This window comes from Hemicordylus capensis, chromosome 1, assembly GCF_027244095.1.
Source record: "Hemicordylus capensis ecotype Gifberg chromosome 1, rHemCap1.1.pri, whole genome shotgun sequence".
NCBI lineage: Eukaryota > Metazoa > Chordata > Lepidosauria > Squamata > Cordylidae > Hemicordylus > Hemicordylus capensis.
In genome coordinates, this window is record NC_069657.1 from 369,157,820 (window position 1) to 369,181,226 (window position 23,407).

The window sequence follows — 23,407 nt, forward strand, 5'->3', positions numbered from 1 at the left end:
CTAACTAACAAACTGTTCCCTGGCTAAACCCTTCAGAAGCCAAAAGCCCTGGCTTCCTTCCCCCTTGAACTCACCCCAAACTCCAGGAGAGAATTCAAGCTTCTTGCAATCCTGTCTCTCAAGGATGTGCAGATGTCCTTCCATGAGAAAATTCTTCAGGCTAGCTGTTAACCATGAAGCAGCAAGACTCCCTTGCTGCTCACTACGCCTTCTGCCCGTCCTCTCTCATCTCCTGCCTAGCTCCTTCTGCGACAAAGCAACCCTTCTCTTCCTCTCTCATGGCCCTCAAGGTCTCACCCACTTTGTGCTGAGTGGCTGGTTCCTAGCCTGTCAGTCAGGACAGGGTACACTTCTGGTTCACTCTTTATAGGAAAGGAAAGGCTGTTATTGGCTGATTGTTATAGCTTCCCTCAGGTATTTCCCTATCAAGCAGGAGACCCGAACAACTGTAGTATGACTAAGCTTGAGTATCGCAACATGCAAAAGTATTAGTCAAAGTGTGACCTATGCCCAGGGCCCACTCCAGGTTTGAAGGGGCCCTCAACATATTCCAGAGGCCACCTCTTCTGCTTGGAGGGGTTATCTTGGCAGAGGGGAGAGATGCAACAATGGCTCATCCACCTTTCCCCTCACTCTCCATCTATGAAGAAAGGGCACCTATGAAGAAAGTGGCGGCTCCTCCCCCCATTCACAAGGGTGGGAACTCAGCAGCAGTGGCAGCTCCTCCTCTTCCCACCTCCCCATCTGCAAAGGGGATGGAGAAATCAGGACCAGCTTCTCCTCCTTTCTCAATCTCTCCTCATCTGTAGAGAGGGACTCAGCAATGGCTCCTCCTGATCCACCAATTTGGAAGGCAGAAGGAGATAACTAGAAAGCAACTTGCTGTCATAATCCATTTCCCATTTGCGAAGAAGGCTCTAGAAGAAGGCAATGCTGGCACGAGTCTCTTGGCTGAGAAAGTTGTGCTAACCCCTCATGCCAGGCCTATCGGCATCTATGTTTATATTGGCTAAAGTTGATAATGGATTTAATGGGGAAATTAATAATGAGGCAGAAATAGTATTTTATGATTCAGGGTGCCTGAATCAACAAACAAAGGGCAGTTATGCAATATTATACTGCCTGTGAATTGTGCTTTAAAAACTTCTGTTTGTTTAGGATATTGTTTTCTTTGCCTTCTATACTGTATAGATACAGTATATTGGTGGCTTTTTAATAGATCCTGACATTAGCATAACAAGCTTGAAATAATCTTACTGACAGTTTGGCATTTAGTTTTACAGGGTGCACAAAGGTTACAACAGGCCTACAAGGAATTTTAAAATAATGATCAGCTAGCACTATTCTGTCTAAAGAATCTTTTTTGTTTGTTTCTCCGAGCTAAAACTTTAAAGTACTGAAAGAATTTTCAATTTATGCCGTTAAATTAAGTTCCCTTCTTAGTAGCCAGCCATAAAAACATCCTTAGCAGTGAGTTAAATGCAAATTAATGGGCAAGAAAGAATTCATTAAAAAATTCAAAGATATGCCTATTAAATAAATCCAATCTGAAAGGCCTGTCAAAGAGGCCATTTGTTTACTGATCAGTGGCATCTTTCTTCTGGAAGAACTAAAGAAGGCTACACAAATCAAAAGTTATCTGAGATTCACAATGAGGCCAATTTAGCATTACATTGTCTGGAGAAACTTAGCCACAAGTTTCCTTGCTGCCCTGAGACTTTGGAATGTGCTCCCTGCTGAAAGAAGAGCTTGCCCATCTCTGACAGCTTTTTAAAAGTCCTTAAAGACACATTTATTCACCCAAGCTTTTTAATTGGAATTGTGGCTTTAAGCTGTTTTAAAACTTTAATTGTGTTTTATTTGTCCAGAGACATATGTTGGGGACAGTATACCAATATGATAAATAGATAAACAAAATAATATATAAACTAAATAAATCATCCATTCATTGCTTTGTGGACTGTTCCAGCTCAGGCCTCCTTTTACACTTTCTTGCCTCCTGAGCCCCACAGGCCACAATAGCAGACTCTCTTTGGCAGGCACATGCTCAGAACCCTTGCCCATCCGTGCATGCAGTCACTGTGCAAAGGTCTGTGAACTGGGCACTGATCTAATGATGGCATGAGGAGAGGGCTAGAACAGGGCATCCTACTTCTCCCTAAAGCCTTCAGGTAGAGAAGTGGTGGAAGGGGGAAGGTGCTGTGGTGGCCATAAACTCCTATGGGTTCCCTGCGATTTGTGGCTTCCATGGTTAGTATAGGAGTTTTGTGGCTGCAGTCTAAATCAGGGGTGTAGCTACAACTGAGCAGATGGGTTCAACGAACCCAGGGCCCCCCCAGCTCCATCCCTTCATATTTTCTTTATTATCTTCCTCACTCTGTGGGGCCACCAGGGAGGAGTGAACACAGGCCCCCTCTCCCCTAGCTATGCCCCTGGTCTAAACCCTCTGCTGCTGGAAGCAAAGTAGATTTGGAAAAGTACCTCTAGCAATGTACCCCTTGGCTATAGGATCCTGTCCTCCCTTGGAACGTCTTGCCTCTCATCCAAAGGGAGAAGAGAGCTGGTCTTGTGGTAGCAAGCATGACTCGTCCCCTTAGCTAAGCAGGGTCTGCCTTGGTTGCACATGAATGGGAGACTAGAAGTGTGAGCGCTGTAAGATATTCCCCTCAGGGGATGGATCCACTCTGGGATGAGCAGAAGGTTTCAAGTTCCCTCCCTGGCATCTCCAAGTTAGGGCTAAGAGAGATTCCTGCCTGCAACCTTGGAGAAGCCGCTGCCAGTCTGTGAAGACAATACTGAGCAAGATAGACCAATGGTCTGACTCGGTATATGGCAGCTTCCTATGTTCCTATATTCCTAAATATCTTTTGCCCCCCACCCTCCAGAGAGGGCCCACCTCACATTTGAGAACCACTGCTATAATTGCTCCTACTGTTCATTATAATTCCACAATTATTTATCTAGCTAGAACATAACTAATTTATTGTGAGATGCCATAGATGTAGAAGTTTGTACCTTCTGGGCGGTAGCTCCTTGAGTTCTGAGGAGAGTGTTACATTCCCCATCATGATATTCTTCTTTACATTCACGGCAGAACACAAACTGGAAAGATAAAGCCAGATAACATAAACAAACATTAGGGATGAAGTCATGATATTATAGTCATAGAGGGTTGTACACCAGATGATCTATCGTTTTCTTCACACCATTAAATTCTCATAATCTTTTCTAATCATGCATCTTATTACACAGCCTGCTCATTAACAGAATCTTATTTTTTGTATCATTTTCTGCTATGAAATAAGATCACTTCTGTTATACAAGGAGAGTTATTTTCCTTGTGGTATTCATGGAAACAGAAGTCCTTTACAAACTACCGCAACTATTATTGATGATGATGATATTTTTATGTTTCTAAGAGCTCCTGCCAAAGAGTACTGAGTCAAGACACTTTACATAAAGACTGCATAAAAATAAAATTGTGTAAGACTTTTTTTTAATTGTTGCAGGCCAGGCTCCATCTCAGTCTCCAAAGTTAACTGTTGAGAAGTCCCTTTGCCCAAGCCAACATATGTTCCAGCTTCTGGGTTGGCAGCTGGGATAGAGAACTCCAGTTGCTGATGCCTACACTAAGTGGGGGGGAAACAAATATGGAGCATCTACAATCTTTCCTGAAAGATAAGGAAGTCTTCAGGTGCTTTTCAAAGTGTTACTTAAAGGAAGAACCAAGATGGAATAGGGAGAGAGTACATTTGACATGGAAGAGGCTGCCAGAGCAAAGGCCCAAGTCAACCACCAACTTGAGACACAATGGCAGATGATCCCCCAAATAGTGGCTGGCATCCTAACAAAGTGCTCATGCTTCTATGGGCTGCAAGGGCATGATGGAAGCCTTGCACATCTCCCCCTGTCCCCTGAATGAGTGCAGCGGTGCAAGAGCCTTTAGACTTTGGAGTGCTTCCTGTATTCCAGAAGGGCTCTGAAATATGAGAAGCACCTCACTAAGCTCAGCTACATGTTTCTGATCTTGCAGAGCCCTTCTGGAGTGTGGAGCGACCTCTGGGGTCTAAAGGCTCTTGTGCAGCTATGCTCATGCAGGGGGGCATGAGAAGTTGTGTCAGGGCTCTCATCATGCCCCTACTTCCCCTGGAAGCATGAGCACTTCGTTGGTCAGGATGTTAGCCAGGTGCTGGTGATAGGGCACAAACATCCTCTGGTCGGTGTGGGATTCTAGGAGCAGGTGTCCAACAAGGCCAGGGCCTATATCACTCACATCCTAAATATTGTGAGTGCTACCTTGAATTCAATTAGGGTTGCTAACTTTTGAAGTGGGCCATCTAGCAACGCCTTTAACAGCTGTTTATCACAATTGTCTATCACAGTTCTACAATGTCTACCACAATTAGCAGGTGAAAATATTTATCTCTGTGGTGGAAAAAGCTGCACCTATTAGCTCATGCATACCACACCACTGCTAAAGGCACAAGAATAAGCCAGGCAATTTTTTCCTCATCACCTGGCAACCCTAAATTTAATCCACCCAGTAAAACACTGAATTGTAACTTTGCTCCAAGGAGAATAATAGAGCTATCTAAAAATTACCCCTACGTATCACACCTGTTCTGTTTCTCTAGCTTTATTATAAAGATATCAGTTTTGACATGTATCAATGATCTCTGAACTATAATTTCCCCACTAATTTCATTGTCCTTGTTGGCAAAAGGAAAAGTCAATAATGTAAAATGGCCTTTTTCATGCCACTCTGGAGCTATAGAGTCTTGACCCATCTGCAGAGCACTGAAGGATTTCTCAACTGTTAGTTACACTGACAAGCCAAGCTGATAAACCACTCTTGATTTCTTGATACAGAGCTGGCTTCCGCATAAAATGAATAGACATATCAGCAGTACTTGACACTAAAATGTTTATCTGCCATATGTCTCATCTTTGCAGTTCCATTTTGCACTCTGTCACGCTTCTGTTGTCACTTTAAGTACCGTAGGAAATCACAATTCATGGCAGCACTGCAGAAATGATGCTTATGCAGAATGAAACAGGACAACAGGCTGACTCCACTCTAAAGCACTCTTTCTATGGGAGGACTGGAGGCATCAAAATAATGCATGCTATACCAGTTTGTATTATCTCCTGAAAATTCACATTTGGGTTGTGAATTGTCTGGTAGACCTGAAAACTCTTCAACCTGGGTGAAAAAAAGGAAACTAAATATTTTCATCCAGTTTGGGAGGTGAGAGAGGCTGGAATCATGTGGTTTTGGGGCTCGGGCAAGAAATGTTGAAAATATATGTCGAAACAAGCTTCTCTTCATAGGGACATAGGACACAGTATAGCCTTATACTGTGTCAGGCCATTGGTCCATCTAGCTCAGCATTAACTATCGGCAGCAGCTTTCCAAGGTTTCAGGCAGTCTTTCCCAGCTATATCTTGAGATGACAGGGATTGAAGCTGGGACCTTCTGCATACAAGCAGCTGCTCTACCACTAAGCTATGGCCTCATCCCCTAAGGGGAATATCTTACAGCAGGGAGTACTCACATGCAATCATCCCTCCAAATGCAAATCAAGACAAACCCTGCTTTGCAAAGGGGACAATTCATGCTTGTGGAAATGACTTGACTAGCAAGCCAGAGGCTGCCGGTTCAAATCCCCGCTAGTATGCTTCCCAGACAATGGGAAACACCTATATCGGGCAGCAGGAATATAGGAAGATGCTGAAAGGCACCATCTCATACTGTGCAGGAGATGGCAATGGTAAATCCTTCCTGTATTCTACCAAAGACAACCATAGGGCTCTGTGGTTGCCAGGAGTTGACACCGACTCAATAGCACACTTTACCTTTCCTGCAAAATGGGCTCTCCTCCCCCCAGAACAAGGAGTATGGCCAATGAACAGCAGTTTGGTCTACTACACTCTTACTTGACGTCCACCCTTAGAGCTACTGCCTGGTTCAACTCTGCAGTTGCCTTTGTATTAATGGGTCAGTTCCTTCAACGACCCTTCATCAACAATGATTCCAGGAGACGAGTTCTGCATGTGAGCCAGCTGGAGCCCTCTCATTCTTGACCCTTTCAGTCTGCTAGATGTTCCTTAAACATCTGCCCCAAGCCTGTCCCAGTAATCTTGCGGGTGCCTAGTCCTGCCTTCATCATTTCTGCTTTTGATTCTGCAGTGTCCTCCTAATTTAGTCCAGATGCCTCTCTTCCCAGTGGCCAATCCCCTGGAGCAGCAGAGGAATAGATCGATGTGACTGGGGTTGTGCAAAGAGCCTGCGCCATATCCTTCACACAGAAGCTGCCCTTAAGGAAGAGATATAATAATTAAGGAGGTTTGTTTGGTACCTGTGCCCATTATGAGATGCCGGGAGATTTATGCAATCAAGAGTTGAGTTGGTGTTAGTGATTATCGCACAATTTCCTGGTCCTTTGACATCCCCATTATTTGCTGCCTTTTCCTATGACAGCTGAGAGAAATAGCTGCTAATAGGAGACAGAGTCCTCCCTTTAGGGATGTGCACAAAGCATTTCAGTGGGACGGGGAGTGGGACCTTTAAGGATGAGTAAAGCAGGTCTTTCCCTGCTCCTCCGCTGCCCCACTGCTTTCCCTGCTGCAGCAGGAAAAGCACCACAGGAGGGAAAGCGGTGGGGCAGTGGAGGATCAGGTAAGGAACTGCTTCACTCAAAGGCGCTCCCTGCCCTGCCAAAGCGATTCAGCGCATCCCTACTGAACATGCTGAATTGTTTCATGAACATCTCTACCCTCTTATCTATCATCATATTCCATGTAAATCCACTCTGCATTGGTATGTGCCTTTACAGTGTGTGCTGTATGTATTGGGGAATATGTCAGCTGTAATTCATTTCAGAAGAATAGCTGGTTTCACCTGCAGCAGGAAAAAGACAGAAGTGCCATGACCAAAGTTGTTAATGAGTTAGTCTTTAAGGTGCCATGACATCATTTTGTCTTTTATGGCTAATTAAAAAAAAGTTATAGAACTGAAATACTTGACATAGTTAATCCAGGTGGCATTAGGCCTTGATGATTCTCTTCTTGTTGCACTAACAGCCAATCAAAACACCACTTCTAAGTACTTCCTTGGCTCATTACCCTGACCACATCACCCATTCTCTTTGCCTTCCAGCTTGAATAGTTTTCCATTTTCTGCAACAGCAAGCAAACACACACACACACACACACACACACACACCCCTCCGTTTTGCTTTTATGGCCCTTCATAGCTTCTTCCTACAATTTACCTATAATCTCTCATATGCTATTGCACTTAACTCTGCCAATGTTGATCTGTATAAACCCCTCATTATGTTTGTTGACAAGTTTCTTTATTGTTTCTCCAGTTTTAGGCCTTATGCATTAGAGAATAAGGTATTCATATATTCAGAAGGCCATAATTTACTCCTTCCATGACTTGTTCAAAAGTATAAAAGTTATGTGCCCCCAGTGTGCGGAGATGCTATGATTGGCTAACATTAGAGGCCATTTACTACAATCAAAACTGTGTTCTACCTGGGTTTGGGAGCTGTGTGCACTCCCCATTTTTGGTTGTGTGGAAGCAAGGTAAGAGGAAAACCTGAGTAGCTTTTCCTCCTACCTTGCTTCCACACAATCACTTCTACCCAGGTTTTCCTCTTACCTTGCTTCCACACAATCAAAAATTAGGAGCACACATAGGTCCTAAAGCTGGGTAGAACACAGTTTTAGATTGTGTGCAAGGGCGTAGCCACCATTGTGTGAACGGGTTCAAAGAACCTGGGCCACCAATGGTAGGGGCCACTGAATCCCCCAGGGGGGCATGGATCAGGCTCCAGAAGAGCCCCGGGGGAACTCTCCCCACCCGCGCCCGGGCTACTGAGAGCCCTGAGCGTGCACTTCCCCATCCTTTTCAGGCAGCGTTTTCTGCCTGAAAGCATCTATTTCCTTTTCTCTCTCTGCAGAGAGGGAGAGAAAGGGAGAATAGATGCTTTCAGGGAGCAAGCGCTGTACTTAAAGACTTGCAATGGCATTCCAAACCCAGGTCTACAACAAAATGTTCCTCAATTGACTAAACCATGAGGCAGAAAACCTAGCACCAAGACAGGTTCCCTAGGGGGTACAGTGAATGCACTGCATCTGGCTTGCCATCTAGGAGGGTCCCTCAGATATTTGAGTTGCATTCTGTTTAAAGATTATTGATTGCAATGACTTTAAAATCAAACATGTTCACTGAAAGAAAAAGAAAAAAGGGGGTGGGGGAGATTGGGAAACAGAGTACCAGAAGCAAAAATGGATGTAAACTGATGATGACTGGATTAAAGGGAGGAGACTGGAATTCATGAATTATTTTCAGAAGTTAGTTTCAAACAGAAACATTTTAAGTAATATTTAATTCTATGAGCAGAAATCTGCAAATATTTTCTGCTATTCTGATTATAAAATGCCAAGTTGTAGACCACAGTTGTTATTATCATCACTGCTCTGGCAATCACATGATGGCTTCTCACTGTGAACCCAACGATACAAGTTTTTCCTCAGGCAAAATCAAATAAAGAAACTGACATCACATGTAAATAGGCTGGGGATGCTTATAGCACATTAAATAGCTCTAAGTCAATGGGAACATATGCAGAAACAAGCAATGCAATTTCAATGCAATTCGGTGCCCCCCCAAAGAAGAAGATTGAAGTGATAAGAACTTTGAGAATAATATTTGCTTATCCTCTTGTAGCGGATTACAGCTTTTGTCTCAGAGCAAGCTCATATGAGGGAAAGAAATGCTGAATCATCCCTGTTGGCTAGGCTTCTCCTAAAACTATTCTGTATAATCGGTAGGTTCAAAATGCTGCCACCACCACCCCTTTTGTCTACAGAAACTTTCTGGGCTTGGGGTGGCATAACCCCGAAAAACCCTCTCTTAATTTGTCTTTTGGACAAGTACAAAAATCTTCCACATGCAAGCCTACATGTGGTGTGAAAACTGATATCTTCTGACTGTTTGAGGACATGTTTGCACCAGAGAAACCCCCCCTTCATTCCCCCCGATCCTGAGTTAAAAACCAACTCAGAGTGGCCTGTAAAAAGAAAAGAACTAAAAAAACCCCAATTTTATTCAATTACTACAGACTGTTTCCATCTGAGGCTTTCTCAGCTTCAAATACAGTTAAGAATATTTAGTAGGATTACAAAAATAGGTTGTCTTAATGCACGCTTAAATGTTTACAGAGGCTTTTGCAATGCCCTAGGTGTACTGGCTATAGGCTAGTGTTTCTTATTTCAATTACATTACAGGTAAACAATAATAGAACAGTATCAGGAATATCATCTTTATTGTTATGATCGTTTGACCAGCAAAGTATCAGGAAGATTTCATATCGTTAATATAAGAACATAAGAAGAGGAATTCCATAGGACTGTTTACAAATAGCCATAAGTAATGTGAATGCTAATTTTACTCCCATAGGGCTGTAGGAGTTCCATGGGACTGAGGCTTGCAATGAAATAAGTTGTGCTGTTAACCAGCCTATCTCAAATTGATGCTTGTTTCCTTTATAATCCATGCTGTTCTGTAACAGGGGAGTGCTTAATGCATTTGTGTCAGGGAAGACCTATTTATTCTGACAAACTTATCAACCTCCAGGGTGTTCTTCCACCATGGAACTGATTTTACATCTCATCCATTATCTAATAAGATGTGAAAACAGTTCCCCATCTCACTCAGAGATTAGACTTATTTCCACTGAAAGCAATGGAATGAGATCATCGTCCACAGAGCCTATTTACAGCATATGAAAGAACTGTAGAAGGAACTATAAGCAGAACACACGCGCGCGCACACACACACACACACACACACACACACACACACACACACACCCCTCAGAGCAAGCCTGCAGGGAAGTTGTAAGACAGCCCCCTGCACAAGAGTATATTATTTGAAAAGAGGCCTGTACAGCTTGTGACCCATCCATCTGAACACAGTACAAAAGGGATTTAATAAACCTTCTGTTTTGCTGCCTGACTGGGACTGCTAAAACACGGGAGTTGTGAAGCACCTGATTAGACACAATACATGGCTGGTGGGATACATTTGGCTTGGTAGGTATAAGTTATTGAACCCGTTGAGTGATGTGTGTATATATCAATACACGCACACATGCAAGTTACAGGGACCTATTTTAAAGTGAGAATGATTTAAAGGCTATGAAATATCCACAGTGGGAAAATACAGCTTAGGCTCATTCACACAACTGCCAACAGGATAGGAGGAGTGCCCTGGGTTGGCGAGCCAACCACTGCTTCAAACAGGAGCGTGGTGTGTGTGTGTGTGGAGGGGGGAGGTACTCCGAGGATTGGCAAAGCCTTCCCATCATGCTTTGCATTGCCAGGAGAGTGGCAGACCTCTTTGCATCATCAACTGTCTTCTGATTGGCCACAAAGGGGCTAGAGGCAGGCCAAGCCCTATTGAAGGCACTGCTAGCAAAGGACCATAGAGTATGCTGTGCAGAGTGGCACATTCACAGATGGCAGCTCCATAGCCACAACTCTCTATTACAAACGTGGCTGCTCGCTCCCGGGGACTCCTAGAAATGGCAAATGTACCCACATGATCAACACACCGAGATAGGATGGCTCCTACCTCCCTGCTACCTTGGTAAAGAACAAGGTACAGGACCTGGGTTACTGACATCTGAGCAAGCTAGCTTGGAGGGATTTGTGTGAGTTCTTATGAGCCTGCACAATTGGGCTGCATGCCTCCTACCTTCGTTTTGATAATCATGTGAATAGCCCTAGTGATTTGTACACCATTTTCTAACATAAATATTTATATAGGTATTTAAAACCAGGTTAGTAGCTAGAAGCTATCTGCAGGTCCCAAACAAAGAAAAAGCTTAGTAAATCATGTTGGGGGTTTAAAAATATCAAAAATTTCTCAAATCTCAAAACATACAAACCAATGTATTTTGTTTCCATTAAGTATTTTAAATCAGGAACACACCAACAAGCAAGACTTGGGTGTGGCAAGGCAAAGGATTATCTAGACCTATTTCAAACTTTTATCTATCAATTATATAGACCAGGGTTTCTTAACCTTGGGCCCCCAGATGTTGTTGGACTACAATTTCCATCATCTTCTGCCACAAAGGCCATGTCTGGGAATGATGGGAGCTGTAGTCCAACAACATCTGGGGGCCCAAGGTTAAGAAACCCTGATCTAGACCCATTTCAAACTGGCTTTAGAGCAGGCTATGGGGTTGAATAGGCCTTGGTTGGCTTGATAGATGTCCTTTACCAGGGAACTGACAGAGAGGGTGCGACTGTTGTTTCTTTTGGCTCTCTTGGCGGCGTTCGATACCATCGACCATGGTATCCTTCTGGATCACCTGGAGGAGATGGGGATAGGAGGCACTTCTTTGCAGTGGTTCCACTCCTATCTCTCAGGCAGATTCCAGATGGTTGAGCTTGATGACTGTTGCTATTATATGGAGTCCCTCAGGGCTCCATTTTGTCACCAATGCTTTTTAACATCTACATGAAACCGCTGGGTGAGGTCATCAGGAGATTTGATGCTGGATGTTATCAGTATGCTGATGACACCCAAATCTATTTCTACTTGTCATCATCCATCATCATCATCACCATCATCATCACCATCTTCATCACCACCACCATCATCATCATTATCATCAGGAAATGTAATTCATTCTCTAAATGCCTGTTTACGAGCAGTAATGGGCTGTATGAGGGATAACAAATTGAAGCTGATTCCAAGCAAGACAGAGGTCCTCAATGTGGGGGATTGGAATTTGAGGGATGAGTTAGATTTTCCTGTGGTGGATGGGGTGACACTCCCCCGGGAGGAACAGGTTTGCAGCTTGGGAGTGCTCTTGGATACAGGTTTTATCCTGGTATCTCAGGTGGAAGCTATGGCCAGGAGCGCTTGCCATCACCTTCTGCTGATTCAACAGCTGCGACTATTCCTTGAAGAGAACGACCTCAAAACAAGTGGTGCATCAGCTGGTAACCTCCAGGCTTGACTATTGCAATGTGTTCTACGTGGAGTTGCCATTGTACATAGTTCAGAAATATGCTTCTGGGCAAAATACAAAGTGTTGGTTATTATCATTAAAGCCCTGAATGGCTTGGGTCTGGGCTACCTTAGAGGGCACCTTCTTCTGCATGATCCCATCGCATGTTGAGGTCTGTCTCCAGTTACCACCAGTATATCTGGTGGCGACTCGGAACCAGGCCGTCTCTTCTCCTGGCCTATGGAATGCACTCACAGCAGATATCCGTAATTTAGGTTCATTGTTGGCCTTTAAGAGAAGAAACCGACTTGTTTGCCTGGCCTTCCAAGGTTTTAAAATTGTTTTATAGTATTTTAATTGGTTTTAAATGGTTCTGAATTGTTTTAAAATTGTTTTTATATTGTTTGAAGCAGTGTGTTTTAAATTGTGTTTGTTTTTATGTTTTTAAAACTTGTTCTGCACCGTCCAGAGCTTTTGTAGCTGGTTTGTAAAGGAGACAAAAATAATGACCGAAAGCTATACATCTAACCTTATCAATAACTACTACTAGTAGTAGTTTTGGAGAAAGTATAGTGTGTGGAGTGGGGAATGCAGACACTGCAGGAGACTGTGTACTGAACATAAAGTAGAATGGTTTAGACTTGCAAATCATTCTACATCTTTATTGTTTTTGCTCTCACATGAAGGTAGATCTTGCAGAAAGAACTTTTAGATCTTGCTCTCACATGAGGTAGCTCTTGCAGAAAGGAACCCGAAACTAAAGGTAATTTGCCCATAGTCATTCAATAAGGTCGTTCACATGATCAGAAAGGGTGGCTCAGGGGAAGGTCTAGCAGGGAGTAAGGCTGCTACCTGCCTCCCCACACATGATCAAATGAAGTTGTAAGGCTCTGCCACTCATGCAGCACATGAGCTGCGCCGTGCCAAGCTGCAGAGCAGGGAGCTGGAGAAGGAAGTCCTCCGGCATCCCTCAATGCAAAACACCAGGGGCACGGTGCATTGAGGAATTAGACGGGTGCTCTTGCTGCCTGGCTCTGTGTGCTCTCAGGCTGCACACACAGCACACTTAGCTCCTGAGCACATACAACCAGGGAGGAAGGGCGCACTTGCTTCCTTCTACACTGGCAAGAACCCAGGGGAAATTCCTGGACCAGTTGGAGGGGCAGTGCTGGGATCGGCCTCAATCCCGGCACTTCACACGAACAGCCCTACCCCAGTATGCCTGTGTAAGCCTGTGTAGGGCTGCAAGTATGAATAGGCTCAATTAGTCCTTTTGTTATCCCCTATGCCTGCATAGTAGAAATGTAGATGATGATGATGATGATGATGATGATGATGAGAGAGAGAGAGCGCTAGCTAGCTGACGGTGACTGACCAGGAGAGAGATCTTGGGGTCATGGTGGAGAGCTCATTGAAAGTGTCATCTCAGTGTGTGGCAGCTGTGAAAAAAGCTAATTCCATGCTAGGAATCATGAAGAAGGGGATTGGAAATAAAAATGCCCATATTATAATGCCCTTATACAAATCTATTGTGCGGCCACATCTGGAGTACTGCGTACAGCTTTGGTCGCCGTATCTTAAGAAGGCTATTGTAGAACTGGAAAAGGTGCAGAAGAGGGCAACCAAAATGATCAGGGGCCTGGAGCACCTTCCTTATGAGGCTAGGCTACAGCATCTGGGGCTCTTTACCTTGGAAAAGAGGTGACTAAGGGGAGAAATGATCAAGGTGTGTAAAATTATGCATGGAGTGGAGAGGGCAGACAGGGAGACATTCCCCCCACCACAGCACTAGAACCAAAGGTCAAGGTCACAAATCTAAGTGTTGCATGGATTGACTACAAGAAAGCCTTCGACTCATTGCCTCACACATGGATACTAAAATGTTTAGAAACAACTGGTGTCAGCAAAAACATTCAGATATTTATGTTAAAAAAAGCAATGATCATGTGGAGCACACAGTTAGCAATCAATGGTGAGACACTTGGACAGGTTAGCATAAGAAGAGGTATTTTCCAAGAGGACTCACTATCCCCTCTGTTTGTAATCGCCATGACTCCACTTTCACAAATACTAAACAAAACAGGCCTCGGATACCAAACATCTAAAACATCAAGTCAAATCAACTATCTGCTGTACATGGACGATCTGAAGTTGTATGGAAAGTCCCAGTCAGAAATTGAATCACTGCTAAACACTGTCTGTATATTCAGTAGCGATATAGCAATATAATTTGGACTAGACAAGTGTGCTGCATTCATAATGAACAGAGGAAAAATAAGAAAAACAGAAGGAATCGAACTGCCCAATGGAAACAACATCAAGAACTTGGAAGAGAAAGAACATTACAAATACTTGGGCATTCTCCAGGCTGATAACATTGCACACACTGAAGTTAAAAGAAAAATTGGAAGTGAATACATCAGGAGAGTTAGAAAAATCCTCAAGTCCAAACTCAATGGTGGGAACATACATGCCATAAACACCTGGGCTATACCTGTTATCAGACACAGTGCAGGAATAATAGACTGGACCCAGGCAGAGCTAGAGACGCTGGATCGTAAGACCAGGAAAATCATGACCATCAATCATGCTCTGCACCCCTGCAGTGATGTCGATAGGCTATACCTCCCTCGCAGCTCAGGTGGAAGAGGAATGCTGCAAGTCCATCAAACAGTAGAGGAGGAGAAAAGAGGCCTTGAAGAATATATCAAGGACAGTGAAGAAGATGCACTTCAGATGGTCAATAATGAGAAACTATTCAACACCAATGAAACAAAGCAGGCCTACAAGAAAGAACAAGTCAAGAACCGAGCAGAAAAATGGAAAAATAAGCCACTGCACAGTCAATATTTGCACCATATACGTGGAAAATCAGACATCACCAAGACCTGGCAATGGCTTAAGAATGGCAACTTGAAGAAAGAAACAGAGGGTTTAATACTGGCTGCACAAGAACAGGCACTAAGAACAAATGCAATAAGAGCAAAAGTAGAAAAATCAACAACAAACAGCAAGTGCCACCTTTGTAAAGAAGCAGATGAAACAGTGGACCACTTAATGAACTGTTGTAAAAAGATCGCACAGACTGACTACAAACAAAGGCATGACAAGGTAGCAGGGATGATACACTGGAACATCTGCAAAAAATACAAGCTACCTCTAGCCAAAAATTGGTGGGACCATCAAATTGAAAAAGTGGTAGAAAATGAAGATGTAAAAATATCATGGGAGTTCTGACTACAAACAGACAAACATTTGCCACACAATACACCAGATATAACTGTAGTCGAGAAGAAAGAAAAACAAGTCAAAATAATCGACATAGCAATACCAGGGGATAGCAGAATAGAAGAAAAAGAAATAGAAAAAAATCACCAAATACAAAGATCTACAAATTGAAATTGAAAGGCTGTGGCAGAAAAAGACCAAAATAATCCCAGTGTTAATTGGCACCCTACGTGCAATTGCAAAACAACTTGAAGAGCACCTCAACACCATAGGGGCCACAGAAATCACCATCAGCCAATTACAAAAAGCAACTTTACTGGGAACAGCCTATATTCTGCAATGATATCTATAATAACAGCAACAACATTGATAATAAAATTCAGCCATCCCAGGTCCTTGGGAAGGACTCGACGTCTGGATAAAACAAACCAGTCAATAACAACTGACTGTGTAAACAAGAAATAATACCAAAATAATCCCAGTAGTAATTGGCATCCTAGGTGCAATTCCAAAACAACTTGAAGAGCACCTCAACACCATATGGGCCACAGAAATCACCATCAGCCAATTACAAAAAGCAACTTTACTGGGAACAGCCTATATTCTGCGACGATATCTATAATAATGACAACAACAACATTGACAATAAAATTCAGCCATCCCAGGTCCTTGGGAAAGACTCGATGTCTGTATAAAACAAACCAGTCAATAACACCTGTCTGACTGTGTGAACAAGAAATAATAATTTATTATTATTTATTTATACAGTCAGACAGGTATTATTGACTGGTTTGTTTTATCCAGACATTGAGTCTTTCCCAAGGACCTGGGATGGCTGAATTTTATTGTCAATGTTGTTGCTGTTGTTATAGATATCATCACAGAATATAGGCTGTTCCTAGTAAAGTTGCTTTTTGTAATGTATTATTATTATTATTATTATTATTAATATGATAACATTTTGACATTGCAGTTTTGTTTCCTTTTTCGTGTATGCCTCTTGGATTATTTTTTAAGACTTCCAAAGGAGTGGCACATGTTAAAATCATCAAATGATTTTCTCCCAAGTGTATTTTCCAGAAGATGGCAGCAATTGCACATGAATCAGTTTGTAGGAAGGATCAGCTAAGCTGAATGAAAGTCATGCTGAACAGCCAGGACTCAGTCCAGGGTTACTAAAAGCTGATACACACAAAACTGGTCTTGACAGGCCTGCCTCATAACGAGAAATGGTATTCAGATGTGCCGGAACATATGAAAAGGAAGAAAGGCTGCTTGCTCTTTCAAGGACACTGTGTCTTCTTATAAAGACTGAATGCGGTGACAACCTTCTGAAGATGGGTATCCAGAGAATAGGATTTTAATAATTAACTAGAGTGCATTTAGGTGCTCTGGCATCCCCCACCCCAACTTTAATTAATCATTTGTGTTAGGCATGGCAAGAAAGCAGGAGAGAAAGGACATTCACAGGGTGGGGGATACTCACATCCTTTTGTATTCTTGCCAGTTCTATGGATCTGCCTGAGCTTCTACAGTCTCAGTAGTGACTTGTTTGGCACTTTGGAAATGTGACCCCTCTTATGTGAGGGAGAAGGAAGCTGCTAGTCAGAGAGCCAAAGAGTACATTGGGGAGACTCTGAAAGGAGAGCTGCCTTGTCAGGCCAGGTTAGTCACTCACTGACAATAATGGCTGACATGCCACACAGATTAACGTGTGTACCACCTTTGTTGCTGTGCACATCTAAAACAATTCCCATGGGGTGTTGCACAAGAGTACTTTTGCACTAATTTCAAAATTGTACAATCACACTTGCACAACAAGACTTCCACTATGTTAGTGCAATGCAGGAGCGCTCGTGTGCAACAGGGCAGGCATTGTGTTAAAACCCAAAGGTTGAGAACGGCCCACATTATTCTGTGCAGAATGTCAGCCAGTGACTCAGTGCACTGGTGGAGGAACACTGGTGGTGAAGGAAGGAGCTGCATCAGTACTTGGGGAAGGGAAAGAAATGCGTCTAACTGCTGGCAACATTACATTTAGGAACATAGGAAGCTGCCATATACAGAGTCAGACCATAGGTCCATCTAGCTCAGTATTGTCTACACAGACTGGTAGCGGCTTCTCCAAGGTTGCAGGCAGGAATCTCTCTCAGCCCTATCTTGGAAATGCCAGGGAGGGAACTTCTGCTCACATTTCCAAACCTTCTTCTCTTCCCAGAGCAGCTCCTTCCTTTGAGGGGAATATCTTACAGTGCTCACAAGTGGTCTCCCATTGTGATGGCTAGTTTGGAATACTGCTGTCCCATGGACTTTAAGGTCTGATCCCATGCCCTCACCTCTGCAAATGAAAGGATCAGATTTCAGAATCCACTCTCAATGGGAGTGATGTAAGACTACTGCTTAGACCTCAGTGACCTTTCAAGAAGACCTTGAGTTGTACACAGGATCTTGCTGGGGAAGAAGGGTGGGTTGTGGGGAAGGCAGGAACTCAGCTGCCTTTCCTGACAGATGAGCAATCGCCATCCTCCCCTCCACCGTACCCACCATGCACCCACACAAGCAGCGGTGTGGTGAAGGGAGATGCTGGGAGTGGGAGGACCTTCCCCCCCTCCCAGGGTGCCCTGGACATGAGTATGGCGGCTACACACATCTGCAGCCGCTCCTTCCCTCAGCTCAGTGCTGGAAATGGTGGTGAGCCCGGTGGGTGGAGAGTTGTTTAACCCGGCTTCGATTGCCCAGATGATCACCAGCCAAGATTCACTAAACCTCGGCTAAACACCAGGTTTGTAAGTGGGGTTGGACACAGGTGCAGCGATGGGAGCGTCTTCACTCTCAGCACTTTGCACTTCCCAGGTTAGGCTGGACATGTGAATACCCTTCTTAATGATCATCTCCTTCTCCTGTTTCTTGCTAGGAACATTCACTCCTTTATTGCTGTCATTGTGTTTACAGAAATAATCCTTGTCAGGTCATTTCCCATAATGAACAAAAAGATCCAATTATGTCCATAAAGAATATGTTTATGAACAATTTTCAAACTATCAGATTTGTAGCTGAGTTCCAGTCATACTCAATGGGGCTTTATTCTGATAAATATGCTTAGGGTTACAGGCTTAGCTGCATAAATGCTAGTGCCTTTTAGTTTCATTCATCTGACCACCTCCACGTGAATCATTAATATGACTTTTCAGCTGATGTTTAGTTCTTTCTTTCTGTGGCTTTTTTGCTCTGAAGTTTGAGTTCTTGCTTAGCAAGCTTATGCAATCAAATATTTTGCCATTTCCCTAGTTTCAGACTTCCCTGCACAGTTCAAAGGCTCACTGAGCTGATAAATACCATGATTATATTTCTGTAGTAAAATAATTATTTTCAGAACTCAAATGATTCTGGCTGTAATAAATCAACATATATTGACAATACAAACTGCTTCACAGCAATCAGCAAATCCTTTAAAAAAAATCTATCAAAACTGATTTAAACAACTTGCTGTTTTCCTTCCTTTATTCTGGATTTCTAAAAATTACTAACGGTCACCCAGATCCATGGGGCATCTTTATACTGTCTTCCTATTCATTATAACAGTTTCTAGCTTCCATATCAATGTCTCAGTTACTGCAATGACAAGCTATTGGCTTAGATTGATTGATTGACTGATTGATTAAGTGCTGTCAAGTTGGTATTGACTCTTAGCAACCACATAGATAGATTCTTTCCAGGATGATCTGTCTTCAACTTGGCCTTTAAGGTCTCTCAGTGGTACGTTCATTGCTGTTGTAATCGAGTCCATCCACCTTGCTGCTGGTTGTCCTCTTCTTCTCTTTCCTTCAACTTTTCTCAGCATTATGGACTTCTCAGGGGAGCTAGGTTTTCACATAATGTGTCCAAAGTAGGATAGTTTGAGCCTGGACATTTGTGCCTCAAGTGAAAATTCTGGATTGATCTGTTCTATGACCCATTTGTTTGTTTTCCTGGCTGTCCATGGTATCCTCAAAAGTCTTCTCCAGCACCAAAGTTCAAAAGAATCAATGCTTTTTCTGTCTTGTTCTTCAAAGTCCAGCTTTCGCATCCATAGAGTGTCAAGGGGAAAACCATGGTTCGAACTATTGTAATCTTTGTAGGTGTAAACACATCACGGCATCTAAATATCCTTTCCAAGGCCTTCACTGCAACCCTACCAAGTGCTACTGCAGCATATTTCTTGACTTCTGGATCCTTTACTGTTGAAGGTCGATCCTAAAATGCAGAAGCTACCCACCACTTCAATGTCTTCATTGTCAATTCTGAGGCTGGTTGCTGTACCCGTTGCCATTAGTTTAGTCGTCTTTATATTTAGTCATAGTCCCATTTTTTCAATGTGCTCCTTGACTTTCATTACTAGAGCCTCCAGATCATCCGCATTCTCAGCTATCAGAGTGGTGTCATCCGTGTAGCGCAAGTTATTGATTTTTCTTCCTCCAGCTTTAAAACCACACTCATCTTTTTCCAATCCAGCTTCTCTCAGTATATGTTCAGCATATAAATTGAATAAAGAAGGAGAAATTACACAGCCTAGACTTACTACTTTGCTGATCTGGAACCAGTCTGTTTCACCATGTTCCGTCTGGACTGTAGCTTCCTGTCCTGTCTATAGGTTTCTCATGAGAACAATGAGATGTTCTGGGAAGCCCATTTTCCTTAGATACAGCAGGGCAAATGCTTCTTTCTCCTGTCTCCAGTAAGTGCACTTCCCCATCAGCTGCTTATATTTAGATCCTCTCTCTCTCTGAGTTCCTGACCATTGTGTCTTCCATGTTATTGGAAGCTGGCATGAAGGCCATTGCAGGCAACTACAAAAAGAGGTGAGGAAACTAATGGACATGTCTCATTTTCCCATCAGACAGCCTGAGATTATGTGGTATATCTCATCATGTTTACTTATGGCACCATGAGTAAACTAAACAATAACAAGTTGAGACATAATCCAAATTTTATCATCATAACTCCTGAATGTGTGTACAAGTAGATCATTAATCAAGAAGGGAGGGAAACCATAAGAAGCTTAGACTCTCGCTAGTTTTACTTAGATCAAAACCAGCCAGAGGAACATGCCAGTCTGCATCTAATCCTTGCTGCATGTGAATAAATACTTGCTCATACTGATTGTGCACAACAGCTGGCTATATTTTTAATATAATTTGAGAAAGAAAAGTACAAGGCAAAGGGCTCAGCAGCACCCATTATTTAAGGTATGCAGTAACTTTATATCTTAATTCTTCTCATGATATGTTTTAGCAGAATTTAGACATACCTGTGAGATACAGAACATTCTTGTATCACCTAAGCATACCATGGGAAATGAGCTACCTGGTGCTTAGGATATGCCAGGCCAAATGCAGCTTGTGTTTTGTTAAAAAATGCAGCATAATAATGGTATGATAGGGATGGTTGGCTTGGCTTTCACTTTCTTTTTAAAAGAAGATCAGAGCAAATGCTTTTGGATTTGCAGGTGACAGATACATACTGCCATGATTTCCATATTGCTTTAGAGAAATATTGAATTTCATAATTTAACAAGGTGGGACAAATGGCCCTGGGCCCTAAGGAACATGGGGCTCCACTGGCTGGTGAAAGCCTGATCTTCACTCTCGCTCTCCCACCTCCCCAACTAATTGGCTTGCGGTTGGCGCCAGATCTGAGGACAGCTTCATGTGGGATGAGTGCTCTTCAGGATGAGAGGGGGAGGAACATCAGACAGCACCTCTTCCTGCTTCTCTCCTCCTGACTGGCTGACTAGTGTTCAGGTTCAGCCTACCCTTTCCTCAGCTTGACTCACAGGCTCAACAGCAAAAGGTCACTCAGCATTAGCTGGACGGTTACAAGAAGAAGTGGGAGAGATGCTTGCCTGACACTTCTCCCCTCCTGAAGCTGAGATAGAGCTGAAAAGAACTTCAATTATGGGAGCCTAGGGACCATTTTGAATCTTGCCTTCCTTAAAAGGATCAGGGTAACCTAATACTTATTTCTCTGCTTCCCCGCCCCCGACCCCCCACATAAATATTAGCAACTGGGTTTAGTTTACCCCTACATCTTGGAGTGAAATCTGGGACTCAGTTTCCTGTGGAAAACTTTGACTGGATTGTGTGAAAGAAAGAGAACAGTATGAACAGGTGGATAAGAAAGATAGAAGTGTTGTTGATGTATGAATATATGAGGTGACTGTAATAAGACTATATGTTAAAAATATTTCTGATCCGGGGAATGCACATGTACAAATGTTTGTACGATAATGTTTTTGTGCAAATGGAGTGTATAATATTATTTGCACAGGGGTGAGAAAAAGGGCCCTAGAACTTCATATTTTATGCTTCCCACTGAATCACAATTTGCTGAGAATGTTTTGTTTTTCTCTATGTCCTTACTTTGTTCTGCAGCAACGACATGGGAGAGGAGGAGAAAAAGGTGTGTGGAGATCTGGGGGTGGGAGGGGCCCATGTTAACTTCTTGCCCAAGGACCCACTCCACTGTTGTTATGCCCCTGGTCACAGATATATTGCATTCAAAGCAGATTTCACCCATGAAAAAAATATATAAATCTACCCAATAAAAGAGCAACAACAATACACTAACTCACTAAGGCTGCAGTCCTAAAGCACATTTACTTATGAGTACAGCCTATTTAACACAGTAGGACTTACTTCTCATGGAACTGTAGCAGGCATAGTTTGGCATGTTATATGAATACAACAAATGCTTTTAATTTTTTTCAACAAAACTTCCCAAAGCAGTGTACATAAATATAAATAAATTTTAAAAATGCATCAACCAAAATTATCTAGCTAATATCAAGACTGACTTCTAAATTTCAATAGGACTTCCTCTAGGAAATTTAGTCATGATGTCAGCCGAAGCTTCTGCATGTGTATTCAAAGTATAGGATCCTTTCTTCTACTGTAAAATGCAAACACCAAAATTCTATCTTTTACACAACTACTTAAAAAGAAACAGCTTTCCTTTCCTCTGTGGCATACACTCACTCTAAAAGCGTTTTAGCATTGTTGGTTCTACAATAGTTAAAAGCAGCACAAAATATGTCTAATGGTTTACTGGCAATTCTTGTCATTTTAAGTGCCCAATTACTTAATCTTGAAATATAGATCTATTTGATTAAAAATAACATAATACAACATTGGCGGGGACGACGACAACTTTTTTGCTGTAGTAGGCAGGGTTTATAAAACTTGTTGCAAAAGCTTCATCCAATAGAATCTTGTGGGTATGCACCTGTTGGTCCCACTTCTTATATAAGTATATCCATCGGTTGTAGGGGTCACTCCAAAGGCACAAGCACATACTTTTAAAAAGCATATTAGCAGCTTCAAGTGATAGTAAACTGCCGGAATTCAGAAATATATGGGTCACAAACTAAGGAATGGAAGATTCATTTCAAAGGGTTGGAGTCAGCTGACAGAACTGCAACTAATAGGCTCAGGGAGACTGTTGGAGACTGAAAAATTGATGAACACATGATCCTATACTGAGTTAGATATGCCTGATCGGTTGATTGATGATTGATTAAGAGCCGTCAAGTCGGTGTCAACTCTTAGCGACAACATAGACAGATTCTCTCCAGGATGATCTGTCTTCAACTTGGCCTTTAAGGTCTCTCAGTGATGCATTCATTATTGTTGTAATCAAGCCCATCCACCTTGCTGCTGGTTGTCCTCTTCTTCTCTTTACTTCAGCCTTTCCCAGCATTATGGACTTCACAAGAAAGCTGGGTTTTCACATACTGTGTCCAAAGTATGATAGTTTGAGCCTGGTCATTTGTGCTTCGAGTGATGCACTGAAGCCCACTGATATCTATGGATGTAAGTGTTTCTAACTCAGAACAGGGCTGGGATGAAAACCACTTAAAAGATTCCAGTCTGTATAAATCTTAAAACTCCTTTATTTACCTCTTCCTTTGGGGACGTTTTTTGTCTAGCTTACTAAGGAATTTCATATATATGGATGCTACCTTGAAAACTGTTAATGGGTGAACAGTATCTTGAATGATACCCTTGGGAAAACAAAAGCTGTTCTATACATATTTTTAAAAAACAACAAAAGCCTTCCCATAATGCTTTTCTGAAGGATATGTATCTTGGTATTGAGCTGTAGAC

At 42.7% G+C, this 23,407-nt stretch overlaps 1 protein-coding gene across 18 annotated transcripts in view; it reads right to left on the minus strand.

Moving 5' to 3' along the window:
* Positions 1 to 23,407, minus strand: part of PRKN (parkin RBR E3 ubiquitin protein ligase) — a 1,235,051-nt gene that overhangs the window by 30,731 nt on the left and 1,180,913 nt on the right. For all 18 annotated transcript variants that reach the window (XM_053295156.1, XM_053295166.1, XM_053295224.1 and 15 more), the window contains one exon: positions 3,016 to 3,102. In XM_053295156.1, the coding sequence (XP_053151131.1) occupies positions 3,016 to 3,102 (87 nt within the window). The remainder of the gene's footprint in view (positions 1 to 3,015; positions 3,103 to 23,407) is intronic.